Source organism: Melospiza melodia, chromosome 1 (genome assembly GCF_035770615.1).
Source record: "Melospiza melodia melodia isolate bMelMel2 chromosome 1, bMelMel2.pri, whole genome shotgun sequence".
NCBI classification, from domain to species: Eukaryota; Metazoa; Chordata; class Aves; order Passeriformes; family Passerellidae; genus Melospiza; species Melospiza melodia.
In genome coordinates, this window is record NC_086194.1 from 30740144 (window position 1) to 30763749 (window position 23606).

Genomic DNA, 23606 nt, shown 5'->3' on the forward strand with positions numbered 1-23606 from the left:
TTTTCTTTCTGAACCTCATGCCTAATTTCCTTGCTATACACAGTACATCATGAAAAAAAGCCCATGTTTCTGGTATCTTATCAGTATCAGCAGGAAAGAGAAAGATCATCTTCCTGGGTCTTGGCGCATTGAATTTTTTTTTTTTTGTCGTCTGCATGTGAAAATCTTTTATTTTCATTAAGGTAAGAATAAAAAACATGAACCTTTGAAAGAGGTGATAAATACTGCTACTTTTTTTTGTTGTCCAGTATTTGAGCTGTGTCAATAAATATTAAAATGTTATTAAATGGAAGCAGAGGGACACTTATAGATTTCAGCAGGACTGAATTTTTATTGTTACTTTGATAAATATACTTGGCACTTTCCTCCTGCTGAAATGGAAATGTTTGTGATCTTGGTCTATTTCAACTTAAAAAAGTACATGAAACTGATAGTCCTTTGATTTGCCTACTTCATGAGTTACCTTGCAGCTCTTTTTTTATTTTATTTTTTATTTTTCCCATTCTCCTTGCCCCAAGCTGATGCTTTCAAACTTACATTTATTTCTGAATGGAAGTTCTGCTTTTCTGTAAAGCATTCTAACTTTATCTTACTGCTTCTTTTCCTTGTCTTTCTATCATAGTAATTGGCTATTTTAGCTGAAGGCATGTCTTGGGGTAAAGTTCAGTTCCTTACATCATCTTCTGGCAGCTTAGCAAATTTTCTTAACCTTTTCCATGTTCTATTCTGTCTCCCGTTCTGTTTCTCACCTTCCGGGCAATTCTTTCTTGACTGGCTATAGCTGAACCTTTTTACCTGCCTCTAGGAAACTGGTATTCTTCCCAGCTCTACTAAAAAAGAGGGGTTCAATGCATAGCATGACAGTTGTATAAGGCTTTGTCAGTTATGGTGAGAGAGAAGCTTCTTTTTGATTTTCCTAGGCATTAAAAACCCCAAAAGCTTTGCAAGGTGATTAAACTGGACAGTATTCATGGGACAATGAATGTGCAATGCATGTGCTGCATAGCTGCAGCATCTGTACAGCTTTTTCTTAGCCCTGAGAAGTGAAAAGGCTGTGTGCTGTTCACTTGCATCTGCATAGGTTCAGTTGTGTGCTTATGGAATTTCTTATAACAGTGCAGAAAAACAATAAACTACTGATGAGACTTTTCTTTGCTTCACATTAGTAGCTGTTTTATCAATACTTAAGTGTTTTTTCAGTACTAAATCTCAAGCTACCATCTATGAAAACTTCAGATTTTTAGTGGAAAAAAAAAAAGCGCCAACTTTTCTTTCTTTTTGCATACTCAAAAATGTATGTAAATGTGAGCTTGAAATCATTGAATGGTTTGGGTTGGAAGTGGATCTTGAAAGTCATCTGGTTCCAACACCTGTGGCATGGTCAGGGATATCTTTCACAAGGTCAGATGATGGGGCTTTTTCACAAAGCCCCATCCAGCCTGAATTTAATGATGAGACATCCACAACCCCCCTGGACAATCTCTTCCAGCATCTCATTACCCTCATTGTAAAGAATTTCTTACTTATGTCCAACCTACCCTCTTTCAGTTTCAAACCGTTGCCCATGTCCTGTCACTACATGTCTTGGTAACAAGCTTTTCTGATTACTCTTGTACGTCTCCCTTATATGTGCTGAAGGTCTACAGTAAGGTTTATGTTAATTTACTTGTATGTGATATCAATTCTGTGAAGCCAATTCTTCATTTACTAGAAAGTCACATTGTGAACTAGCGCTAAAACAGCAGAATGCTCAATAATTGTCTCTCTGTAGGCAAGCAGAAGGTAACTTTTATTATTTTGATTGCGATTTTGCTACATCACTCATTTTCTCATAATTGATATAATAATCAGAAAAATCTTCAGTCACCAATGCTGGGTATTGCTTCCTAGTCTTACTCAATGTTTTGCTAGTCTAGAGATCCTTAAAAATAAAGCTACGTTTGCCTGGTTGCTGTTTTTGGAGCCTGAAATGACCTGAGATTTGGCTCGGGCAAAATTTGAGTGGGTTTTGAAAGGAGATGACGTGACTGCACTCATTTTTTGGGAAACCTCATCCGGTTTTATACAGGCTATTTTAGCCACAAGTTTATGGTTAGGGATTTTTATGTTCATAAGGAAAGTAGCTTCTTCCAGCTGTGGGACAGTGGAGTTGTTCTATATTTACTTGCTTTAAGCTCAAATTTTATATTGCCAATAAAGCATAGTTGAACAGAGAGCTTTCTTATTGTGAATGTCTGTACCTTTGTCTGTCTTTATTAAATAAATAGTTTTAATCATCTAATAACTAATTAGGTTAGGCATTTTTTACTTGGCACAGTAGAATTTTTTTTCTGTTTTGTTTTCTTTCAAATTTTGTGTTAGGTTTTACTTTGCATAGTGCTGTTTAGACAAATCTAACCATGAGGATGTTCACATATCTGAAAGTCAAGAGAAATTTAATTACCATGCTATTAAATTTTAAAAATAAAATAAAAATTACAATTGTATCTTTATACTAATAAAAACCCCCTTGGTTAGGCTGGAAAGTATTTCAATGTGATGTTTATTTGCCAGTCTGTGGTAGGGCATGCATAGTGTCCTCAAGCCTAACGATGCAGCTTGTGTTGGAATTGTTTCTAGTTGAATTTTCAGTATAGTTGGTGTTGTAACTAAAAAAAAATGAATTGGGTATCTGCAGTGAGGGGTCTGCAGCGGGAAATATGCAGCTGTATGAGCAGTCATGGACTGTGGACAGGTTGTTGGGACTCTGCCAGTAAAAATAACATAAAATCTTTTCCTGTTTGTGTATCTGGAATTACTTGCTAAAAGAATTTGGCAGCAAATCCAAATGTAACAATATAATTTTAATTATATTCTCTTATGCTTCTTGTTGTGGGAAAAAATCTGGGGCTGTTTTCATTAACATCTCTCTTACTATGGAAATACGATTACCAAAGGGACTTTTGCTAGAATGGGAGGGGACAGTTCATGTGGGTAGATATGTGGTTTTAGTACAGAAAAAAGAGTGGAAGTTGTACTTCTCTCAGTTTAAAACTTGAGTTTTCCTAAAAGTGAACTGTTAAATTCTATACTGAATATCTTGTAAATTCCTAAACCCCCTTTACTTTTTGGTGTACTCACAAGCACTGTATATGTACTTCTCTCTCAATTTCATTATGTTCAGAATGTACTAATATTTATACTTGGAATGACAATCTATAACTTCTGTTTTGGTGGGATTTTTTCTTTGATTGAGATTGTGGGTTTTTTTCCCCCCTTACTACTGGAAGATCCTTCTTTCTCAAAGTTACATGGAAAATATAGAAAAATTGCCTTTCACATTTCTTACCCCAGCTATGTGCTGGAAGTCCAGTTCTGTTCCACTTCCCCCATTTATTGTGTCCCTTCCTGCCTCCCTGCCTTTGCTAAACCATCTGTGCACTTTCCTTTGAGTCCCAAAGGCTTAAGAAATGTCCTATTTTGTTTGACATTAGTTTTATTTATATTAGTTTGACAAGTGATGGTTGGACTTAGAATTGCTTCTGCAACCTGAAAATATTTTTTTAAGGATGACATATTTGTTTTTCAGTTTCAAATTCTTTTTGCCTCTCAATTTTATGCAGCACTAATTAAAAACACTGCATTATCTAAAGTTTGTGATTAACATGATAAATTTGAGTAAGTCCCAGACTTAGTGCTATGTAACTTCTTTGATAAAACAGGGATGAATATTCATTTTTATGTGTAAAACAAATAGCTTTTGCTATTCTTTTACCTAATTTAGAGGTAGCAGCAAGAGAAATGGTCTCATTGAAGCATGAAATGAATTCTGTGATTCTGTTTGACTTGTTGACATCTGCATCTTCTCCAAGCTGAACAAACCAAGTGACCTCAGCTGCTCTTACAAGGCAAGGCTTACAAAGTCTTGCCCTGGAGGCCTTTCACCACCTTGGTCCCCTCCTCTAGACACATTTTAATACCTTGATGTCCTTCTTATATTGAGATCTTAAACCAGCACAGAGTGCAGAGCAGAGTGGGGCAGTCGCATTCCTCAACCAGCTGTTGGTGCAATGTTTGATGCTCTCCAGGAACTTTTTGGCTTCCAGGGCATACCATTGATTTATCTATTGTCCAACTTGCTATTAAGTGGGACCCTCAGATCTCTTTCCTGGCTGTTCACAAATGCGACCTCTTCTATGGATATTCAGAATGTTGATGTTTAAAGAATAGCGAGAAAAATAACCAAGCTTTTAATGTATTTAAGCAACATCTTTGTATGTTTTATGCATTTGTGATGGCAGGTGTAATGTCCTGTGTTGCAAGTGTTTGCCAAAACCATCAAGTTTTAATTGTAACTGTTTTCATCCAGTCAGGGTTAATGAAAAAGCATTGAGTCATCCTTAGCCCTGGTTGTGCTTGTTGTACTTTTGCTTTCACTGAAATCAAGCGGAGAATTTTTTTTGTATGGACACAGAAATTGTTTAGGGTTTTTTATTTTGTTGTTTGTGTATTTTCTTGTTTTTTCTTTTTTTTTTCCTCTCCCAAGTACTCAAGAAATGTGGTGATTTTTCTTGAGGTCTTGAAATCTGTGATTCAAAAGTGAATTTGAGGGTTGAAAGAAGAAGCCCACCCAGGTGAAACTGATTTGATTGTGCATGAGTACTTTCCACAGTTGTAATCCTACCAAGAAGGGAAACAGAGTCAGTTGATAAGAAGTCCATTTTTTTTATATGGATGTAGCTAGATGAAAAAGTGTGCACATACCGAATTCATTTTACTAAATTGGGAGATTTACCTGTAGCTTGTTTTAGGTGTAAATTTCAATTTTTTTTAAATTTATAATGCTATTTATGCCTGATATTTACAAAGGTGTAAGCTTCCTTGTAATTAAGTGTAGATACAAAAAAATTTGCATTATAAAGCATTGCAAGTATATGTATATCCATATATCTGATGGGGACAAAACCACAGATGTTTGATTTTATGTGTGTTGAGTCTTAATTTATTTGCTCAGCCCTCAGACACTGAGCAAGAGTGGACAAGAGCTTGGACAGAAAGTGGGTTGTGTTGAACTTTTTCACCCCTCTTGCACAAGACTTACTTTCTATGAGTGTGACAGTGGAGTTTTGAAGTTTATTTGTTTAAAAAATTGTTTAAAATGTTGTAATGGTTTGTTCCTATTCACCCCTGTTCAGTTTTCCTAGTAGTGTCTCCCTAAAGTTGCTTACCACCTGTTTTCCTGCCTTTCCTCATGGTAGTCCTGGTATTTCCAGATCCTTCCCTGTCCATCCTCCAAACCCTGTCCCTGCGGCTTGTCTGTCCTTATTTGCTACATAGATTTGTCTAGAAGCTTTGTTGTTAGTTATGATATTTCCCTTCACTCATTAGTGTGTCTGGGGATTTCTGGGAGTCAGAGTGACCCCGAGATGCATTAGAAATCTATTTTTCATCCCATGACAACCTAACTATTATTCTACTTAGACTTTTGTGGTTTGCAGACCCTCATATAAGGTTGGTATTTTTTTCTGTGGGTTATAATCAGGGTCACAGGTGTCTTGGGCTCTGTGCCAAGGCCTCTGAGCCCCCTGGCAGGGGTTCGAGCTATCCAGGACAGCCAGAGTGATGTCCTGAATTCCAACGGGTATGCGCTCTTCCCTTCCCCTTCCCTACTGGTTTTATGTTTACATGTATCCCCCCATACTCTCTTATCTAGCCCTTGATTTGTTGTTAGGCTGTCTCCTCACGGGGGACAGTGTTTCTGTAAAAGCGGCCATTTTTCTGTTTTGCGCCTTTTTGCTTCTGCCTCCCCTTTGAGCTGCGACGCTGTGGCACCTGTGCCGCTCCCTTCACGGGGAGGAATACAGACAGCTGGGAGATGGAAGCAAGGGCTCCTTCCTTCTTTCTGTGCCTCAATCCATCAAAGTGGGTCCACACATGTAGGCTGCTTCTGTCGTTCTGGGATCTGTGTGGCTGAAACGCAACCCTCTGCCTGCCGGTGGCTGAGCCGGGGAGCGGCCGAGGGAAAAGGGGACTGGAGCTCGCCGGTGACCAGCATCACCCCCTCCTCCTGCAACCGAGGCAAATGAATGTCATCAACTTACCCCATTATTTTGTCCTACTGCTACTACTAAATGAGAATACACACTTGCAGTAGAGGTCAGAATTTTCTCAAAAGTTTTGATTTATGAGTTGAGTTCAGTGCATTAAGAAGTCTCTTGCATTGCTGTCAAGTTCCGGTCGGAAAGATGGACTATAATATTAATTTATAAATTATCAAAGGTATATTTTATTCTTTTTCCCAGTGACATTGGTGAAATCATAGAAAACAAATTGAGCATGAAAATAATTTTTGGTCTTCAACCTGTGATCCAATTTAACTGCTTGATACAGGGAGTCTGTTTTCTCGGTTTGTATTCTACTGCTGAAAATGCCAAAGTATCAATCAAACTTCCATGTATCATTTGGTCTCTGCTGAATCATACTCTTAAAACATGTCAGTTTAGAATTAATCCTTGTCTTGTGAAAATAAGTAAGGCTCTATGGTAAAGAAATCTATTGTCAAAGGACATTCAGTGTAAATGTTCTTCAAAGTATCAGCTGCAGTAAAAGGTTTATTTTCTTGTAAGACGAGCTTTACAACATTTGTTACTTATCAAACATTGCAAATAACTATTTCAACAATTAAAGACTTTCCAGTTCTAAAGATCTATTATGACAAAGACAAAATTGAAGCCTAATGTATCTAAAAACTAGCGTAAAAAAAAATTGTCAAATCTTATAGATTTCAATGGCAGCAAAAAGTAATTTTTCTTGTGGGGTAAGTTTTCATAAAATAATTCAGCTTATACATTCTTCACCCATCTATATGCTTTTGCTGAGGAAAATTTGAAGCTTTTTCTTTAATGAGCAGAGAACTACTTGGCTGTTTAGCAACAGAAGCTTAAGGAATCTTGATGTTTATAAAGACAAATCTTTTTGCTGCTAAGCAGATAAACTCACTTTTCTGTCACAGATTTTAATGGAAAATTTTGACTCATCTCAGTTACTTTTAATGCATGAAATAACATTGGACATTAATCATCGCATGTAATGAATCACTACTATGAAAAATTTACGTGGACATGTTGCTTCTACTTCCTTCTAAGCTCGTTGACAGCTTCTGTATACCTATAAAACTTCTTCTGTATCAATTCTTATTAATGTGATTTTATCACTTTGTAAAAATTTTAAATATGTTGATCTCCACACATCATTGTGCTTGGTGCCTGCACTACACCTTGTGTCCCTCTCTGTCTTGTTTGCAAGGTCTTTGCAGGAGGAATTCCTTTAAGTGCTGCATAAACACAAGATGATGTTCTCACATCCAGTTCTCCATGGAAGTAGCTGACTAATTCCTGTCAGTGATTGCCGTGATTCCTGGCTTGTGCTTTACCTGTTTTTAGGTGTGTCTGTTTCTTTGTATGCTGGGGAGGGATTCCCTGACTAAAATTATGTTGTTGTAAGTTTGTGTTTTCCATGTCTTACTCCTGTGTAATATTTAGTTTTGTGGAAAATTGTCCAGCATGTACTGGTCAGTATTACAAGCAATCTAAATATGCTTGCAGGTTTGAAGTTCTCTACTTTGTTTCTTCAAATATTTGTTTCTCAGATTAATATTTTAGGATGAGTAAGTGATAAACTTCAGAAACCACTTAAAAATACTTTTTTTCCTAAAATGATGCCTCATATCCTAAGTGGCTAAGACTTTGCCAAAATCAGAAATACGTGTGTGTATAGAAGAGCACAATTACTTACCTGTAAATGATGTAACACTTCTACAGCTTTTTGACAATACCTGTGTCTCTAAGTAATGCATCTGAGACTGAGTACTCTTTCTTTAGAGGAGAAAATGGTACACATGAGAAGGTCGTGTTTGAGACCTGTTTTTTGAAGTCCATAGAAATTTACTAATTCAAGGCCACTGAGGCATGCTGTTCCATATTTGACATTTAAAAAAAGATTTGAAAACTTTTAGAGGTCAGTTAAATAACAGGGCATTGAATGTCTTACATTACAGGTTTGAATCCTGGATGGGACATCTAGGTCCTAATTTAATGGAAGTAGCAATAGTGGTTCAGATGAAACCAGAGTTTTGGAGCCTCTGTGGAAGGACTGGAAAGCAGCAGAAGATTATGATGATTCACCTTGAGGTTTGTCTGGATTTATCCAAACCAAGTGTCAAAGCAAAGCTTACAGAGACATATTGTGTTCTAAAAATATGAACTGTTTGAAAATCAGGTGCTCTTGAATGTGATTATCCATGCTAATATCTATGTATAAGCATACAATCTAACAAGAATATGGGTTTTTCAAGGGTACTTTGTTATAACTTCACTCTAGCCTTTTTAAAGGCAGTGATGATATTCCCAAATGTTTTTGATCATATCAAAATGATCAATCATTGCCTACTAAGGAAGGTTTCAGTGAGGGGAGAGTATGTCCTTTGGTTGTAAAATAAGAAAAAATATATTGACTTCAAACAATTCACTGAAAGTAATTTTTTGGGGATTCTAAATTAAACTTTTACAATGTCAGAGGAAGTTTATATGTGGAGTTGTTCTTGTTCTTGTAAAATTTTATTGTATTTTTTCCTTTTAACTTAACTATTGCATACTCTCAAGTTTTCTTTAAGAGCTGGAAAGGAAAGCAAGACTGATTCCTTCAGAGAACCATTGAGATCACAGGCCAAGCGTCTGGAACTGCCTTTGGAGACTTTCCCTTCTAGATACCTAGTCTCTTCAAGGCTGATAATTCTTGTTGCATGAGAAGTGTTCTGTTATTCTAAACTAGTACAATGTTACAGAAATGCAAAAGTGTGTTTTTGTATGAATGAAGCTTTGATGTTGTGATAGGCTCAAGTAATAGTCCTGCTGTGGTAAATATTCAGGTGCTGTGCATCTCAGATGAAATTCAAAACTAGTTGCTATACTGCCCTTCATGTGAAAAGACAGAGTAAAAAAAGGAATAGGAGAAATTTGTGTTTCTGTCTCTAGTTCTTTATGGGTGGCTATATGTCAGTTACCACACTGTGCAACAAGGTCAGTAACAGCTGAAATAAATTCAGTTTAATAAAAAAAGAAGCGGGAGTGGCTGACAGAAAGTTAGTTTTCATCTAGTGGAAAGGCAAACATAAACCAAAGCTGAAGTACTGTGAACTGCATGTTACAGGCTCCAAGGGTTTCAGAAGTGTTCTGTCCATGGTCTACTTCTTGTTCCTTTGAAAGAACAAGTTTGTAGTTCTAGTGCACTGATGCTGGTTTTCTGAAGCTCATGGGAAAAGTTATATTCTAATGTCATGTTTACCTACTTATTCTTTTTGTTCTTGTGTTCAGCTATTCATTAAAAATGTTTTGTAGCATTTTTTAAAATTATTCCATGTGTATGCAGACATAGAATAAACAGTCCACCTCCTTCTCCCCTTTCCTCTACTGTAACACATTGTAAATAGTTTTCATGGGTTAAAATTACACTTTATCTCAAGCATTTTTAGAGAAATGGATGTTCTTACATGCACAGCAGGCAGAGATGGGTAAGAGTATACACAGCAGGGATGTTTCTTTTCACATTACTTCAAAGGGTGGGTTTTGGGGATTTTTATGTCTTTTTTGTTTTAATTACCAGTGGCTAAGTTATTAATGATGATTGATAATAAACTACTGATGATTGAAGTGTGATCTCCTTGAAATACTCCCTGAATTATGCACAGTATAGCTCCATAGTGCAGAGCTCACAGTATTCCTGTCTGTACTCCAATTTTGCTCACCACAGAAGTTCACTTGAATTGTTTCAAAGGCAAAGTGAAGAATTTAGAAAGCATTTCTAAATTGAGTGTATGAGTTCTCTGATGGTTTCTTACCAGGAGCTTGGATAGTTAGTTTTGATAGTGCTGGGTAAGAGAGTCAAAATAAAAGAAACTTAGAATCTGTGGTTTTCTTCAATGTAATCTGGACTCCGTAATTTTTGTTGTGGCTCATTTGTCCAGCTTTTTCAGAACTTTTAAGGGATTCTTTCTTCCAGTTGAATTCATCTGGTGGAAGTTTCTCCACAGTCTTGCGTGAGGAGAGAGGACTGTACCCATTTTCATACAACCTACAAGGATTGTTCTTTGTGTGTCTTGTGTGTTCTTCAGTGTCTTGTGGCAAAATGGCTGAGGCTGGAAAGTGTCTCTAGAGATTTTCTAATTCACTCAGATGAACAAAGCAAAGTCATCTACAGTAGACTGGCCAAGGCCATTTTCTTTTGGGTTTTGAATATCTCCAAGGATGGAGATGATATCTGGACAACCTGTTCCAATTAAAAAGGGTTTTGCTTCTTTCCTTATGTGCTTCAGTGAACTCTGAATTTTATGTTTGATTTTTCCCTATAAGAAGTTTTTATTTTCAGTACTGATTGAAATCTGGCATCATTAAAAAAAATAAAAAATCAAAATGTGGACCTAAATAGGCCTGTCTCATATTTTCTTTTCTTGCTATGAAAGCATCATATAGGCCAGTCCCTCACCTGCTGTGGTATTTGCAACTGCCTGGTTGTACTTGATACAAGGCAAATCTTGTGTATCAGCTCTACTTTGGGAAGGCACATATGGATGTGCACTCTTTGTAATTCAGACAAGGGACCTGCATGGAAGAGGAAGGCAAGACAAGTTAAGCTGCAGCACAAGTATTTCTGCAGTATTTCTGTGGTGAACAATTTCCAAATCCTGATTGAGGCTGAAAGAAAAAAAGGTTATTTGGCTCTTTTTTTTTTTTTTTTTTAAGCTATATTGTATTTCTAACTGATTTCACTGGGAAACAGAGCAGAAACTTGTGCCAATTTGTTGTATCTGGGGTAGCAGAAGTCCAGCCACCAGCTTAGCAGCACATTATTTAATCCTGTTGATTGAGGCCTTGGATTCTTTTTTGGTCGAAGACATCATCTCATCTTGATTTTTAGGAAACTTAGTTGCTTCATCTCTGTAATAGACAATGAATGTAAAAGAGGCTGTTGAAATAGCTGTATGGCTTTATTGCTTGCTTTAAAGAGTTTCAGGAAGGAGGATTTGTTTTACTGGACAGAAGTCTGAGGCTCTCACAACTGTGAGCCATGTGCTCACAGCATGTGTGAGGTCTAACACTGCTTAATATTGCATATGAGTAATTGCTGAAACATAGTGGTTTGACTTATTGGTCGAAACAAATATTTGCATGTTAGAAGTATAGCTGAGAACTCTTTACAGATTCTGTAAGATGTACTTTTCTGTTAGGCACATAAAAAATTACTTTGTTGGGGAAATATAAAGAGTATGAAATTCCAGTACTTGCTGCTGGAGTAGTTCTTTAATACATTACCTTCAAAGGTATGTACTCCAAAATTGTTACAGACTTCAAAAAGCCTTTGAGTAGATACCTAATTAAGAATAAGATGCCTGAATACCTCCTGGTAAAATACTTAATCCTGCACTGAGCTCTGGATTCTGAATGCTTTGCTGTGAAACCACTAAATTCCCACTGGAAGCAGTTCCATACCCTAATGTCTATTGGACTGGGCTTTGGTCTTTTTACTGCAAGTGAGTCTGCACTGTATTTGCATATGAAGATCACTGCATAATTACATGGGCTGCTAATGTCCTGGTTTTGCTTTAGCTTTCACTTATTGTACATTTTAAAACCAGTTATAACAGCCATTTGCTTTTTGAACTGAGGTCTTTAAGTACTTTGCTTTGGAATTCACACCTTTCCTTAACACCTTACCACCTTTTCCATATGCCAGCTTACTTCCTAATCAAATTTAGAAGTTTGATACAAGGCTAGAAAGGTTTGATTTGGCACTCTGGGTTTGGCTTACATGGGTGCAAATCACTTCAGTAAAAGTCCTTTGTGATTTGTCTTCCAATCATTATGTTGTAGTGGATTTATTATTATTTTTCTAAGATCTATAGCTTGATGTCTTTTTAATGCAATTTTCTTTAGATACTGTAAGAATACCTATTCAACAATTTTCTTCTGGAAAATATCTTTCTAAATGAAAGATGTATTTTTTTTAAGCATCATGGTATTTTTTTTTAAGCATCATGCTGTTCATATTCTAGAGAGAACAAGTATTGTTCTTTTGTTTTTTGTTTTATTTTTAACATTTCATATTTCTGTTAATTGACCTTTTTTCTGAACTGTTCATTGGACAACAGAATTTGTACTAATTCTTACAGCTGTTTTGCATGTTTGGTTTTTAACACATGAGCTGTTAAGTGTGAGAAGTGAATATTTCTTTCTTCTGACACTTGAGCACTTGACTTAATGGCCTCCAGCATTTTCATCTCAATTCCAAAAACAATTTTGTTTCTAAGTAACTGAAAGCTATTTTGAAACAATATATGCAGCAGAGAAACAACTAAGTGTATTATTAAGGGTACTGACCTGTCATGTTCAGAATTTAATGAAGCGTATAATTCTATATTTTTATCTGCAAAATCTTTCATAATGATTTTCTATACCCTTTTGCAAATAGAGATATTTTAGGAAAAAAATCCTCCTGGAAGAGAAAGATCAGAAAGATACCTCCAGGATGTAGTTAAGAAAACTATGCATTCATTTCAGAAGTTCTCATGAAAAATTCATCTTGGGCATGGGGAAAATAGAAGTAGAAATATATATTTCATCTGAATTCTGTTAATTTGTATTCATTGCATCCTATCTCAGAAATTCAATTCCCAGAAGAATTCTGAAGTATAGGCCCAAGATAGAAAAAGTGTAGTAGTGAATATAGTCTTGGGACAACATAGTGAGAGATGACAGTTTAAAGGCATAGTGTTAACTTGAAATTATTATTTGTGTTAGAAAATACTGTACCTACAATGTAGTCATGAGAAACATACAGTTTGTGGTGGCTGGTGGGCAGGAAAACCTACATTCCATCTTGCACTCTTCTTTTGTAGCCATTTCAAAGGTGCATCAGTTGTTGAAGCATATGAGCTGTTGAATTTCCTTTGAAGAAAAAGGGGAAGGTTTATGCTTCCTGGATGAGCAAATACAAGTTCGCTAATGTGTAGCATCACCTCCAGTGATATGCATGAAGGTAGAAATTAATTTGCTGTGTATTGTGCTGTAGACTAGAATTCCAGCTTGATAATAAGTAAAGGATGAATTATCTTTCAGTTAAAATGTAGTAAAACAAACCAAAATCAAACCCTTAAAATATTAGTGTTGAAATGTTAAAGTGTAGTGCCTTAGGAAGTGCACTTAGTCTATCCTAAATCCTGGAGCCCCTTGCTGTGCCTGAGCTTAATGCCACCGGGATCTGACCAATCGGGAGTTGTGGGCTGTTTTTTGTGGGTGGAGATGGAACACAAATTCATCTCCCAATGAGCAAAGCACCCCTCATGAAATTTTAATGCACAATAGCCTGTGCTGTGTTTTTTTAATTTTCAGAGCTAGCATTAAAAAAAAATGTGGTGCTGTAGTTCATGGTCTAATTTGCACTATGACATTCCTTCAGAAAAGGAAGAGAGATGAAGAAATGTCAGCTTATCAGTAGAAGTGTATTTGAATGAGAGTGTCTGTGTTGTGAATATAATTCTGTACATTGTGATATGCAATTTTTCGTATTCTTAATGAGAGCTTTGACAATGTGAGCCTTGTATCATATTTACAAGGAGTTGTTAAAACTGAACCTGAACAACAACATTTCAGCGTAGTGAAAGCTTTGCATTTACATGACATATATGGAAATAGAGTATCAGGAAGGATGCCAACTGCCACCTCATTAAATAAGACTACCAGTACAGTTGAATTTACAAAATTCCTTAACAGAAATCTTTTTATGGGAATCCCAGCAGAACACTTTCTTATACTGGAATTATTCTCACTAGGTTTAACTGCATTGAATATTCAATGCTGATGCTGTCTTTGGTGATCTTGAAAAGGAAAAATCATGATATAACAAGAGCATCTCCAGACCTGTGGAAGATGCACCTAGTCCACACCCTCTCCTTGGCTAGGTCAGCTACAGCAAGTTTCCCAAGGCTGTGTACAATCTCCAAGGATGGGAACTCAAACTTATTGGGAAGCCTATTTCTTAGATGTTTGGCCTCAATAACTGGGAAAAGTACCTTCTAACTTTTAAGTGGAATTGACCATATTTCAGTTTGTGTACATTGTCTCTTCTCAATATGGGGATTGCTGAGAACAGATTTGGTCTGCCTTCTTTACTGCTTTTTACCTAGCTACTCTGCAATAAAGCACCTCCTTTCCCTCTGATCTTGGGGCTTTTTCTGTTTCTCCCTTTGCTCCCTGCCACCCACCCCAGCCTTGGCACACACTTTCATCAGATCCAGTTTCTCTAGCCCATTGAAGTCCCTCTGAATGACAGCAGAACCATCTGCTCTGTCAACCGCTCCTTCCAATTCTGAATTGTCTGTGGAATTGCTGAGGTTACGCTCTGTGCCATGAGCCAGGTCCTTGTTGAAAAGCAGGACTGGCACCAGTGTTGACCCCTGGGGGCTCCATTGAAGGCACAGGCCTCCAGGTGGACTTGGCCTGCAGATCACAGCCCTTAGAGCTTGGCAGCACAGTCTGTTTTCAGCCACCTTGCTGTCCACTTTCCTGTCCTTCACAGTTTGTGAGGGTGTTCTGGGGAACAGTGTTGAAAGCTTTTCTTTATTCAAGATAAACAACATTCTCAGCTCTCCTCCCATCTATTTTCTAACTATTTAATTGTAGAAAGCCATCATGTGGGCCAAGCATGATTTTTCTTCGTGAATAAAGGCTGCCTATTTACCACCACCTTTGTGCCCTTCATATGCTTGGAAATTGTTTCCAGGATTATTTGGCCCATCACCTTCCAAAACATTGAGTAGAGGTGGACTGGCCTTTGGTGTTCTGCATTCTCCTTGTCCTTCCTGAAGACAGGAGAGATGTTTGCTTTCTTACAGTCTATTTGAACCTGCCTTGATAGTCATGACCTTTCAAAGCTGTTCTGGGAGTGGCTTTGCAGTGATGCTGTCCGGGTCCCTGAGGACTTGTGGGAGCATCCATCCCCTCAGGTCACATGAATTATGTATGGCCAGCTTGTTTAAATCTTCCCTAACCTAATTCTTCTCCAAGGGTAAATGTTTCTTGCTCCAGAAGAGCAGGGAAAAGCTAGGAAGCAGCTGATTTCAACAGTTTCAGCATAGCTGGTATCCAAAACCCAAGACAGGGTTGGTGGGAGCACTGTTTTGGGTACAGATTGTCACTCAGATGGAATATTTGCACTGATAGGAGCATGCCAGTCGTATCTACTGTCACACACACACACAACTATCCCATTTATTAGAAATTATCTTTGAGTAAAAAAAAAAAAAAAAAATAGTAAAGCCTTTTTTGTGAGGAGAAAGCTTTGAGAGTGCAGTCGGAGCTGACCACGTGTTCTCCAATCTCATATGAGCTTCTGATGTTTGCTTAGATGGGAGGTCTACAAGAAGCAGACTTACACAAAGTTTCAGTTATGGGGATTATAAGTGAGTTTCAAATATTAGAATATTGTCAAATCCTAATGCCCAGAATTTTCCTAATGCTCAAAAATACTAGGTTTAACTTAAATGTATGCTGAAAATTCACTCAAGTCAAGCCCACAGTCATGCATCAATAACCATTTTCTATTTTCTGAGAGAAACCACATAATCCCAGCTGCAATCTGGATACTGGATGAATGGATGTTGGATTCACTGGAAAATATTTTTTCATGACTGTGTAGCTGCTAAGATAATAATGAGATCAGTGAAATTAAATAGAATCTTAGAACTCTTGAATTGTGTATTGGTTGTGCTTTTATTGATAAATCTTGCAGCTATATGCCTGCTGCAGTGAAACCTTACTAATACAAAGTAAGGATCTGCCTAAGTACTCTTTTAGATAGGGTTTAACAGTAGAGTCTGTTCATTTTATAGTGGCTCCATCTGATATTTGATTAATTTTGCTGCATGAGGCAAGCAAGGGAAAGTAGGATTTTAATAAAGTATAATGAATTTTGGTTTTACAGGTGCTGCCTGCTGAAGTGCTGGTAATGTCCAAATGTCATGCTTATTTGAGCAGTCCATGTCCAGCTTGCTTTAGGGGGCATAAAAGCAGAAGTTAGTTACCTAAATGTGTGATTTTCCTTTCTTGAATGATAATGATGCTAAACTTAAATGATTATGCTTGGTTAAAATGTAATTTACTATCTTGAATTTGGCTGAGCTCAGCTTGAAACTAAATGTGCAGTTGGTAGTTTAAAAAAAGTGACAAAAGCTGCTAAAATATTCAGCACTAAGAATATCTTTGACTACTTAGATACTTCAGGAGCAGTGGCTGAATAGAATAGTCACAGTCGTAATGCACTACAACCTTCTCCCTCATTATGCTGTTTATATCCTGCTTGAATGAAAATATATTTTAGTTCCCTGAAAGCTTCTCTATAGCTTTAAACTTTCAGCAGATGGGAGTATTAGGGGAACATTTTTGCCTCTGCTTGTGTATTGAACTGAGAATGCCACGGGACTGTGAAAGGATTTCAGCCAAATTGCAGAGCCCTCCTTGCCCCAGTCTGGAGCAGCCCACGCCATTAGCAGCTCTCTCTGTGGTGTCAGGGATGTCATTAGCTTGTCATGGGAGATCCCTTCAGCTGAGCTAATTATTTCAACAAGCTCTATTCATGAGCTGTTCAAACATTGGAGCTTTAGGAAGTAGTAGCTATTCCTGAAAGACTTTTGAATGCAGATCAGTTTCTGCACATTCATGTTTCGATGCTGACTGCAGTAAAACTGAGAATTGGCTACTTCTTATATATAAGGATGCAATCCCGATATTTATGGAAGGACAATTCATCCTTTACTTTCTTGTGATCCTATATGACTATATTTGGGCTGTAATGCAAATTTCTAGTTGATCTGCTCTGAAGCTTTAGGATTTCTGAATTTTAGTCTTGTTTTCAGTGGTCGGCAGTGCTTGAATTTGGAGCAAAAAAGTACACTTTGGGGTAAGAAATTCTGTGTTCTTCTGTTTAAGTGTGTTTGACATAATGATATTATCTTTAAAATATTATATTGTCTACAAATACTCAAAGGTGTTTTTTCCTTCTTTATTTTACTCAGATTCACCTCACCTCCAGAAGAATCTCAAAATTTGGACAACTTCTGCCACAGTTTACTTTACACTTTAACGAGATACCATTCCATTAAGAATAATGAGCTCCACAACACCAGGTCAGTTTGTTTATATTTATACCTCACTTCTGCATAAAACTGTGCCTTCTTAGGAAATATATAATCCTTTGTGTTATGAAGTGAATTTGGCAAATGACTGATATGCAACACTTCTTATGAAACAGGACAATGGCTGTATAGGCAGAAGGGGCAATTTTAGAGGCACCATATCACAGTTTAATTTTAAAGCCAGGATAATCCTACAGTACATTTAAAATATTTTTTTATTTTTCTTAAGAAATTGATTAGTCATGATCTGATGTGAATAGGCATTTTGTAACATTTTAGTTCTTAATATATATAATTAGACATTAATTTATTTTCTGCCTTTGCACAGAGGCTTCTTTTAAAGAAAGACTTCAAATGGTATCCTGTTATTTTTCTGTTTAGCTCCAAAGTAATCTTTACCCATGATAGGCATTCTTTGCAGAGCTTCCTTCTTTAAATATGTGTAATTAACAGCAGTCTCTGAACCTGCTTTAACCAATGCCTGCAAAATGAGTCACTGAACTGCAGCTTCACTTGATAGAAAGCGAACTATCAGTAGCTGTTTAAACTTCCAAGAAAACAGAATGCTGCATATGGAACATGCCTTGACTTCGGTTCTTTTGAGGAGTGAGAGTCCCCAATTCAAATCTCTGCAACGTCCCATATGGTTCACACTTTGTTCACCCACACTTGAAGTATCTATTCCTAGCACTGTTGGTAAAATAACCCTTTACAGGTGGCTTATTTTATGACTGCTTTGGTTTTGTGAGAACAGTCTATAAAAGCATCAGGGAAAACACTGTAATACTTTGTGAGCTGTATTTATCTGTATATACCCTATTGCATAGAAATTTAATTCAGTGAGCATTTTTTGAGAATTGTTGATTGTAGTATTAAAAACTGGCAACAGCTTTTATATCAAATGGAGTCAAACATAGCTCAGTTTCACACTTGGCCTCTTTCTCTTACAGCGCAATTTGGTGCGTGCAGTGAATTATCCATACAGAGCACAACAGGGCATTCAGCAGAAAGGCACATATTTATCTTATCACAGTGGTGCTTAATAGGAAATAATCTTGTACTTCCCTAAACAAAGAGCTCAAATGCCGAGATACTCCAGCTGATTTGGTATCTTTCTGATGTTTCTTCTTTTGTGTTAAGTGCAGGCTGTGGAAAGAGCCAAAAATTAAATTGGCTCACACAAAAAAGAAAGTAAAATTTCGACTATTCTTATTGGCACGAAGAAAGAAGATAACTAACGTGAATGTGTATTTGTCTGTTTCTGTGGGCTACATCTAATGCAAGAAAGGGGACGCATTCAATATAATCAGATTACATGTGAATGTTTTTAGATACTTCAGGAACATCACTTTTGGTAGGAGTTATGTGCCTAAATATTTTCAAATCTACTCCTCAGTGTCCCCCATCATTAGAGTTTGCCTCTGAAAACTGAGTTGCTTCACCAACCATTTCAATGTAGCTCTGTGACATGTACAGAAATGCAGTATTGAAGGGCAGTGTCAGCCTTGGGATCCTCATTTTTCTTTCCTTCAGTGAAAGAGCAGTGAGGCAGGATGTATTTTTACTTAAGTCTTGCATCCTGCTTAAAGTTAATGCTGTGAACTGGAGGAGGATGAGCATCTCCATGTGGCATCTCTTCTGTCCCCCAGCTGAGTTAGGCTGAGATGTGCTTTGTGCAGTGCTTTGTCATCTTTTGGAAGACACTGAAATTTCTGGTTCCAGTGTAGTCCCAGTAATAGTGGTAGGAGAAGCCTGCCATTTCTCTGAGCAGCTAACATTTGATTGGAATTTCTTAAACATTGGTAAATTTTCTTATTGCATCCATAGTAACGGAGTTCCCTTTTCCAGTCCTCCTCAAAGGTGCATATTTTTTCATACATGGCCAATGTTTTTGTCCCATTGCAGTTGTTATTGCTACTTTTCCTTTCTCATGGAGTCTGTTTTCATGAAGGTTAATCTTATGAGATAAAGAGATGGAAAGGCAGTTCCATCCATCTTTAAAGGACCTTTCCAACTGAAACTATTTTATGACTCTGTGATTCCTATGATTCAGCTTCCAGCTTAGGTCTAAAGTATGTATCAGGTTGTAATTGCTCCACCTGTAAGATGCTCCAGTAGTTGCAGGTGTCCCTAGAATTCCAAAAGGAAAAATAATGAATTGCCAGTGACACGGCCAGCTTCTTACTGTGATGGTGAGCCTGTGGTAGGCAGCTCATGTATTTATTTATGGCTTGTAATTTAAATGGCAAAAGCCTGGGTGTTCAGTAGTGTTAGAGTTAGGGGTTTTGTGCTTTTTCTTTTTACTTTCTGCTAGTCTTGAATTTCTTCAGGGAATAGGTTGCTATATTATGTTACACCCCATGGTTAGGGAGGTCTGAAATAATTTTTAAGCAGGACACTTTAGGCACATACAGTATACAGACAGTATTTGTGACCCTTTTTTTCTATGGTGTAACACCAGGATGCTATCTCATTTGAATACCAATCTGTGTGTCTTATACATAAGAGCTGTGAAAATCTTCATAATATATGTTAAATGTTGTTATTTTGGGTCATGGTTGTAAGTTACAACAAAATGGTGAATGTACTTTTTTTTACAATATATCTAGCCTGCATATATATAGCTTGTGTATGTATATTCATACATGCTGTTTACGCAGAAGATAAATGTATTAAAAAAAAAAAAGCAGGAGGCAAACTGGTAAAGCAGTACTGCTCTGTAGATGAATGGTATAGGCCAGCCCACTTCATGGATGGCTTGTTCTGTCAATGAAAAATTCTGAAATGCTGTAGAAAGGATTGTGTGCACTGTGCTAAATTTCTGTGGTTTTATGATGAGATGTGCTAGGTGGAAAAAGAACATATTTCTTTAGAATTGCTTTCCCTTCAAACCTAAATTGTCTGAAAGCCCATTGAAAGACCTTATGTGGAACAAGCCAAAATGATGCAAGTTTTATTCAACCATTATCTGAGGAACCTCTTTGGATTGAGTTTGTCTGTAGAACCAATTCACATGGGTATTTCCTTAAATCACATGATGCAGTGAATGTGGAACCTCTAGCATAGCAACATCTACTTGCACCAACTCTGTATCCTATTAAATTGATCCCAGCTCTTTGAACGTTCAGGGACCAGGCTCTTGCTAATCTGTAAAGCTGTTAGGTGAATGCTGACTCTCAACAGGGAAATGTTTGCTTTGCTTGTTATGAATGGTAAGATCATTAAGGAAATGTTTACATTCTGCAGCCATTGCATGTTCTGAACTGATTACTGTGCATAAAAAGTGCTGGTCAGAAAAAGAAAATATTTTTGTATCACAGAATTAGGGTTGGAAGGGACATCTGGAGATAACCATTCAAATCCCTCTGCCAAGGCAAGGTCATGTAGTTAGGGTAGAGAGACCAGTGATACTAATACATGACACTAATAAATTATGAAGAAGAAAATACCTGAAACTCTTGATCTTTATGGGAGTTTTTTGGTTGCTGCAACTATTGCTAAAATAGCAGTGTTTGGTATCACAGTTTCCTGATGGAAAAACCACACATCCAGTTTACCCAGTTTCTTGCTTTTAATATTGCAGACAGGTGACATGTTGTTGTGGAAAGCTGGTCAGAGAGCTTTTTACTGTCTCTGGTTTTCAGCAGCATTTCAACATGCCTGCTGCTGAAGATAACAAGTTCAAAAGGTGTCTGGGTTACTTACATGCACCCAGGTGAAATCAGCTCTTTTATCTATCTGTGGTTACTGAACTGAAATCCAAATGTGGTATATAATATTTTGGAAATTGCTGTCCAAACTTCTTTCTGCTCTTCAACATCATTATGTATTTTTCCAGGTCTTTGGAGTCTTCTAAGAGCTGCTATAGTCAACAGAAAGTGATATTTCTTAATAAACTGAGTGGCAGAGAAAAAAGCCGTATGCTAAATTCTGCCAGCTCCTACTTTTGAATCACTTTTCTGTCATCTTGTTTCTGAATTTCTTTGATAGGCATTTGTTTGTTCCTCACGAGAAATAGCTTGTTTTTCCTCACTGTAAAGCTGACTCCCCCTGTTTTCTCATTCTGCTTTTCTCTGCATTTTTATAAATAATTTTCCTCATATTGGTAAAGACTAAATATAGAAAAAGTTCCAAAATGCAATTTTCACTACTGTTTTAAAAGGAAAATGCATTGAATGTTTATATTGCAGTCCCATAACCATATCTTCACCAGCAGTAGATGCTGTGAACAGATGAATATTTTGATGAATAATCATGTATCTTATTTTAAAATGTATTTTGTCAGCTTTTTGGTAAAAAAGATGTAAGAGAATTTTGAGTCCAAAACAAAGAAGTAAATTAAATACGAAAATCTCTTCTTCACACCTAGTTCTGTTTTGGAGGTGTTTAAGTTCCATTGAAGTCAAGTGCATGGATCTTTTTCAGCTTTCTGACTGTAGACTGAAGGAATCAAATACATTTCTTCCTTGGGATGACTTTGTGATGAATTTTCTTAGATTAAAAAAGAACTATGTCACAGGCTGGATTAGAAATGTATGGAGAATTCAATGAATATGGGCCAATAGGATCCAGGATTAATAGGTGTGTTACCTATATTTATCTGTCTATGTATGACAGAGTACTGCAGCTCTTTAAAAATCTCAAAAAGAAAAAAAATCTACACGCTCAACCTTAATATAATGTGTGTAAAAGAAGGATTCTTGCCTCCCAGCACTCCCTGCTCTTCTTAACTTTGAATGCAAAGCATGACTGAGATGTGCAGCTCAGATTTTGACCTCTTGAATCTCCTTACAGAACTCCAAAATAGCTTCAGTCTGACATAAATCTTAAGTTTACCCTTATAAAATGTAAAAGATGTTGCAGTTTAGAGACGCTCTCTGTATTTTTCTCATAATAATTTAAGCCTGGCATCTTTAGGTATTTCTACATAAAATCCCAACATGCTTGATTGAAAAATTTAGATTCAAAATGTGTTCTGCCACTGGGGATTTAATGTACAAGACTACCAAATAATGAATAAAATGCTCTGTGCATGCATTAGATAAGAAAACATCATCTTGTTCACTTGCTATAATTAAAGTTTGTAAATACATGGAGCTACTTACTATGCTTTTTTTCTTCCTCTTATAAGTAATTTGCACCTTTTACAATGAAAATTGATAATTAAAGCATTAAAGTGTCATAGTTCTAATATGTGCTTTCATACTTGCGCATGTTTGTGAAGCTTTAATATTTTGTATGCTAATTCTTCAGAATTTAGGTCAGTAAATAATGACAATAACTACACAGTGGCATGTGGGATCAGTGACTACTTTCAGCAGATTCAGGTTAACTGAAGAAAACAAATCTGAAGGATATTTTTTGTATAACTTTGTGGTACTTTAAGATTATATATACATGCAAACTTTAACCTATACATGCATAAAAGATTGCTGTCTCTTCAAACAGGTACTGTGCTTAACAATTAGAACTATATTGCTGTTTTCTTTCAGATGTCAGTTGTTAATGTTGGCTGCTGAATGTTGGTTTTTTTTTTTTTTCCTGGGAATTTGTCTTTCAAAATAACTATTTTTGTTCCATGTAGCCAAAGCACACGTCTGACTTTTTGATCATTAACACCTTAAAAGATAAATTAGTTTTCTGGAAATAAATCTTGAAATGTTTGTAAAGCTTGTAAAGATTCTTTAGAGTGGCTTTTTAAAATTAGAGGTGAAAACTTTTTCTCATTTTAAGTGTTTAATTTATCCTCAGTGCTCACTTAGAACACGCACCTCTAGAAAGAGCCATCAAATTTGTCCAGTGGCAAAATGCAGAATTCCACTGTCCCTTTTGCTTATTAGTAGTTCATTAAACCAAGGTGGCACAATTATACTTTGATTGGAGTCTAGTGAACTTTAAATTGGTAAATGGGTATGAAGTTATATTTTCAGTGACCTTAGAAAAGCAAATCAGAAGATTGCATTCTCTGTGGAGAGTGAATATATGCTGTATATAACAGTGTTGATAATTAACCATTGAAATATGCTGGAAGATAGTGGAGAGGCTGATTCCTCATGTGGCTCATCACTACAAACTATGAATCCCAACAGAAGATGCTGTGATTGTCACTAAGTGTATGACAAAATTGTCATGTGTTTTTACTGAATAGAAGTGTCTGCCATCACTCTAAGGGAGTTTGGAAAGCCTCCAAACTCAGAAGTTTGGATTCCCATCTCCCAGGAAATATTTAACCAACTCTGCTTTTATTACTTCTCTGTCTGTAATCCTGAAGTCATTGTGCTTGCTGGAAGCTTACACTGTGGGAGCATCCTGCATTGTTTTGAAGCAAACTCTTTAGCATAACCTGTAAAGCCCTTCCTAAGTCAGGAATTTTCTCTAGGAACGA

The 23606-nt window shown here is 36.8% G+C and overlaps 1 protein-coding gene across 4 annotated transcripts in view; it reads left to right on the forward strand.

The window, feature by feature from the left end:
- Positions 1-23606, forward strand: part of HDAC9 (histone deacetylase 9) — a 454863-nt gene that overhangs the window by 17565 nt on the left and 413692 nt on the right. For 3 of the 4 annotated variants that reach the window (XM_063152662.1, XM_063152693.1, XM_063152685.1), the window contains one exon: positions 17102-17212. In XM_063152662.1, coding sequence (XP_063008732.1) covers positions 17194-17212 — 19 coding nt within the window. In that variant the 5' untranslated portion in view covers positions 17102-17193. Of the gene's footprint in view, positions 1-12947; positions 13069-17101; positions 17213-23606 lie in introns of those variants that run through there. The other variant, XM_063152671.1, reaches the window with a different exon arrangement.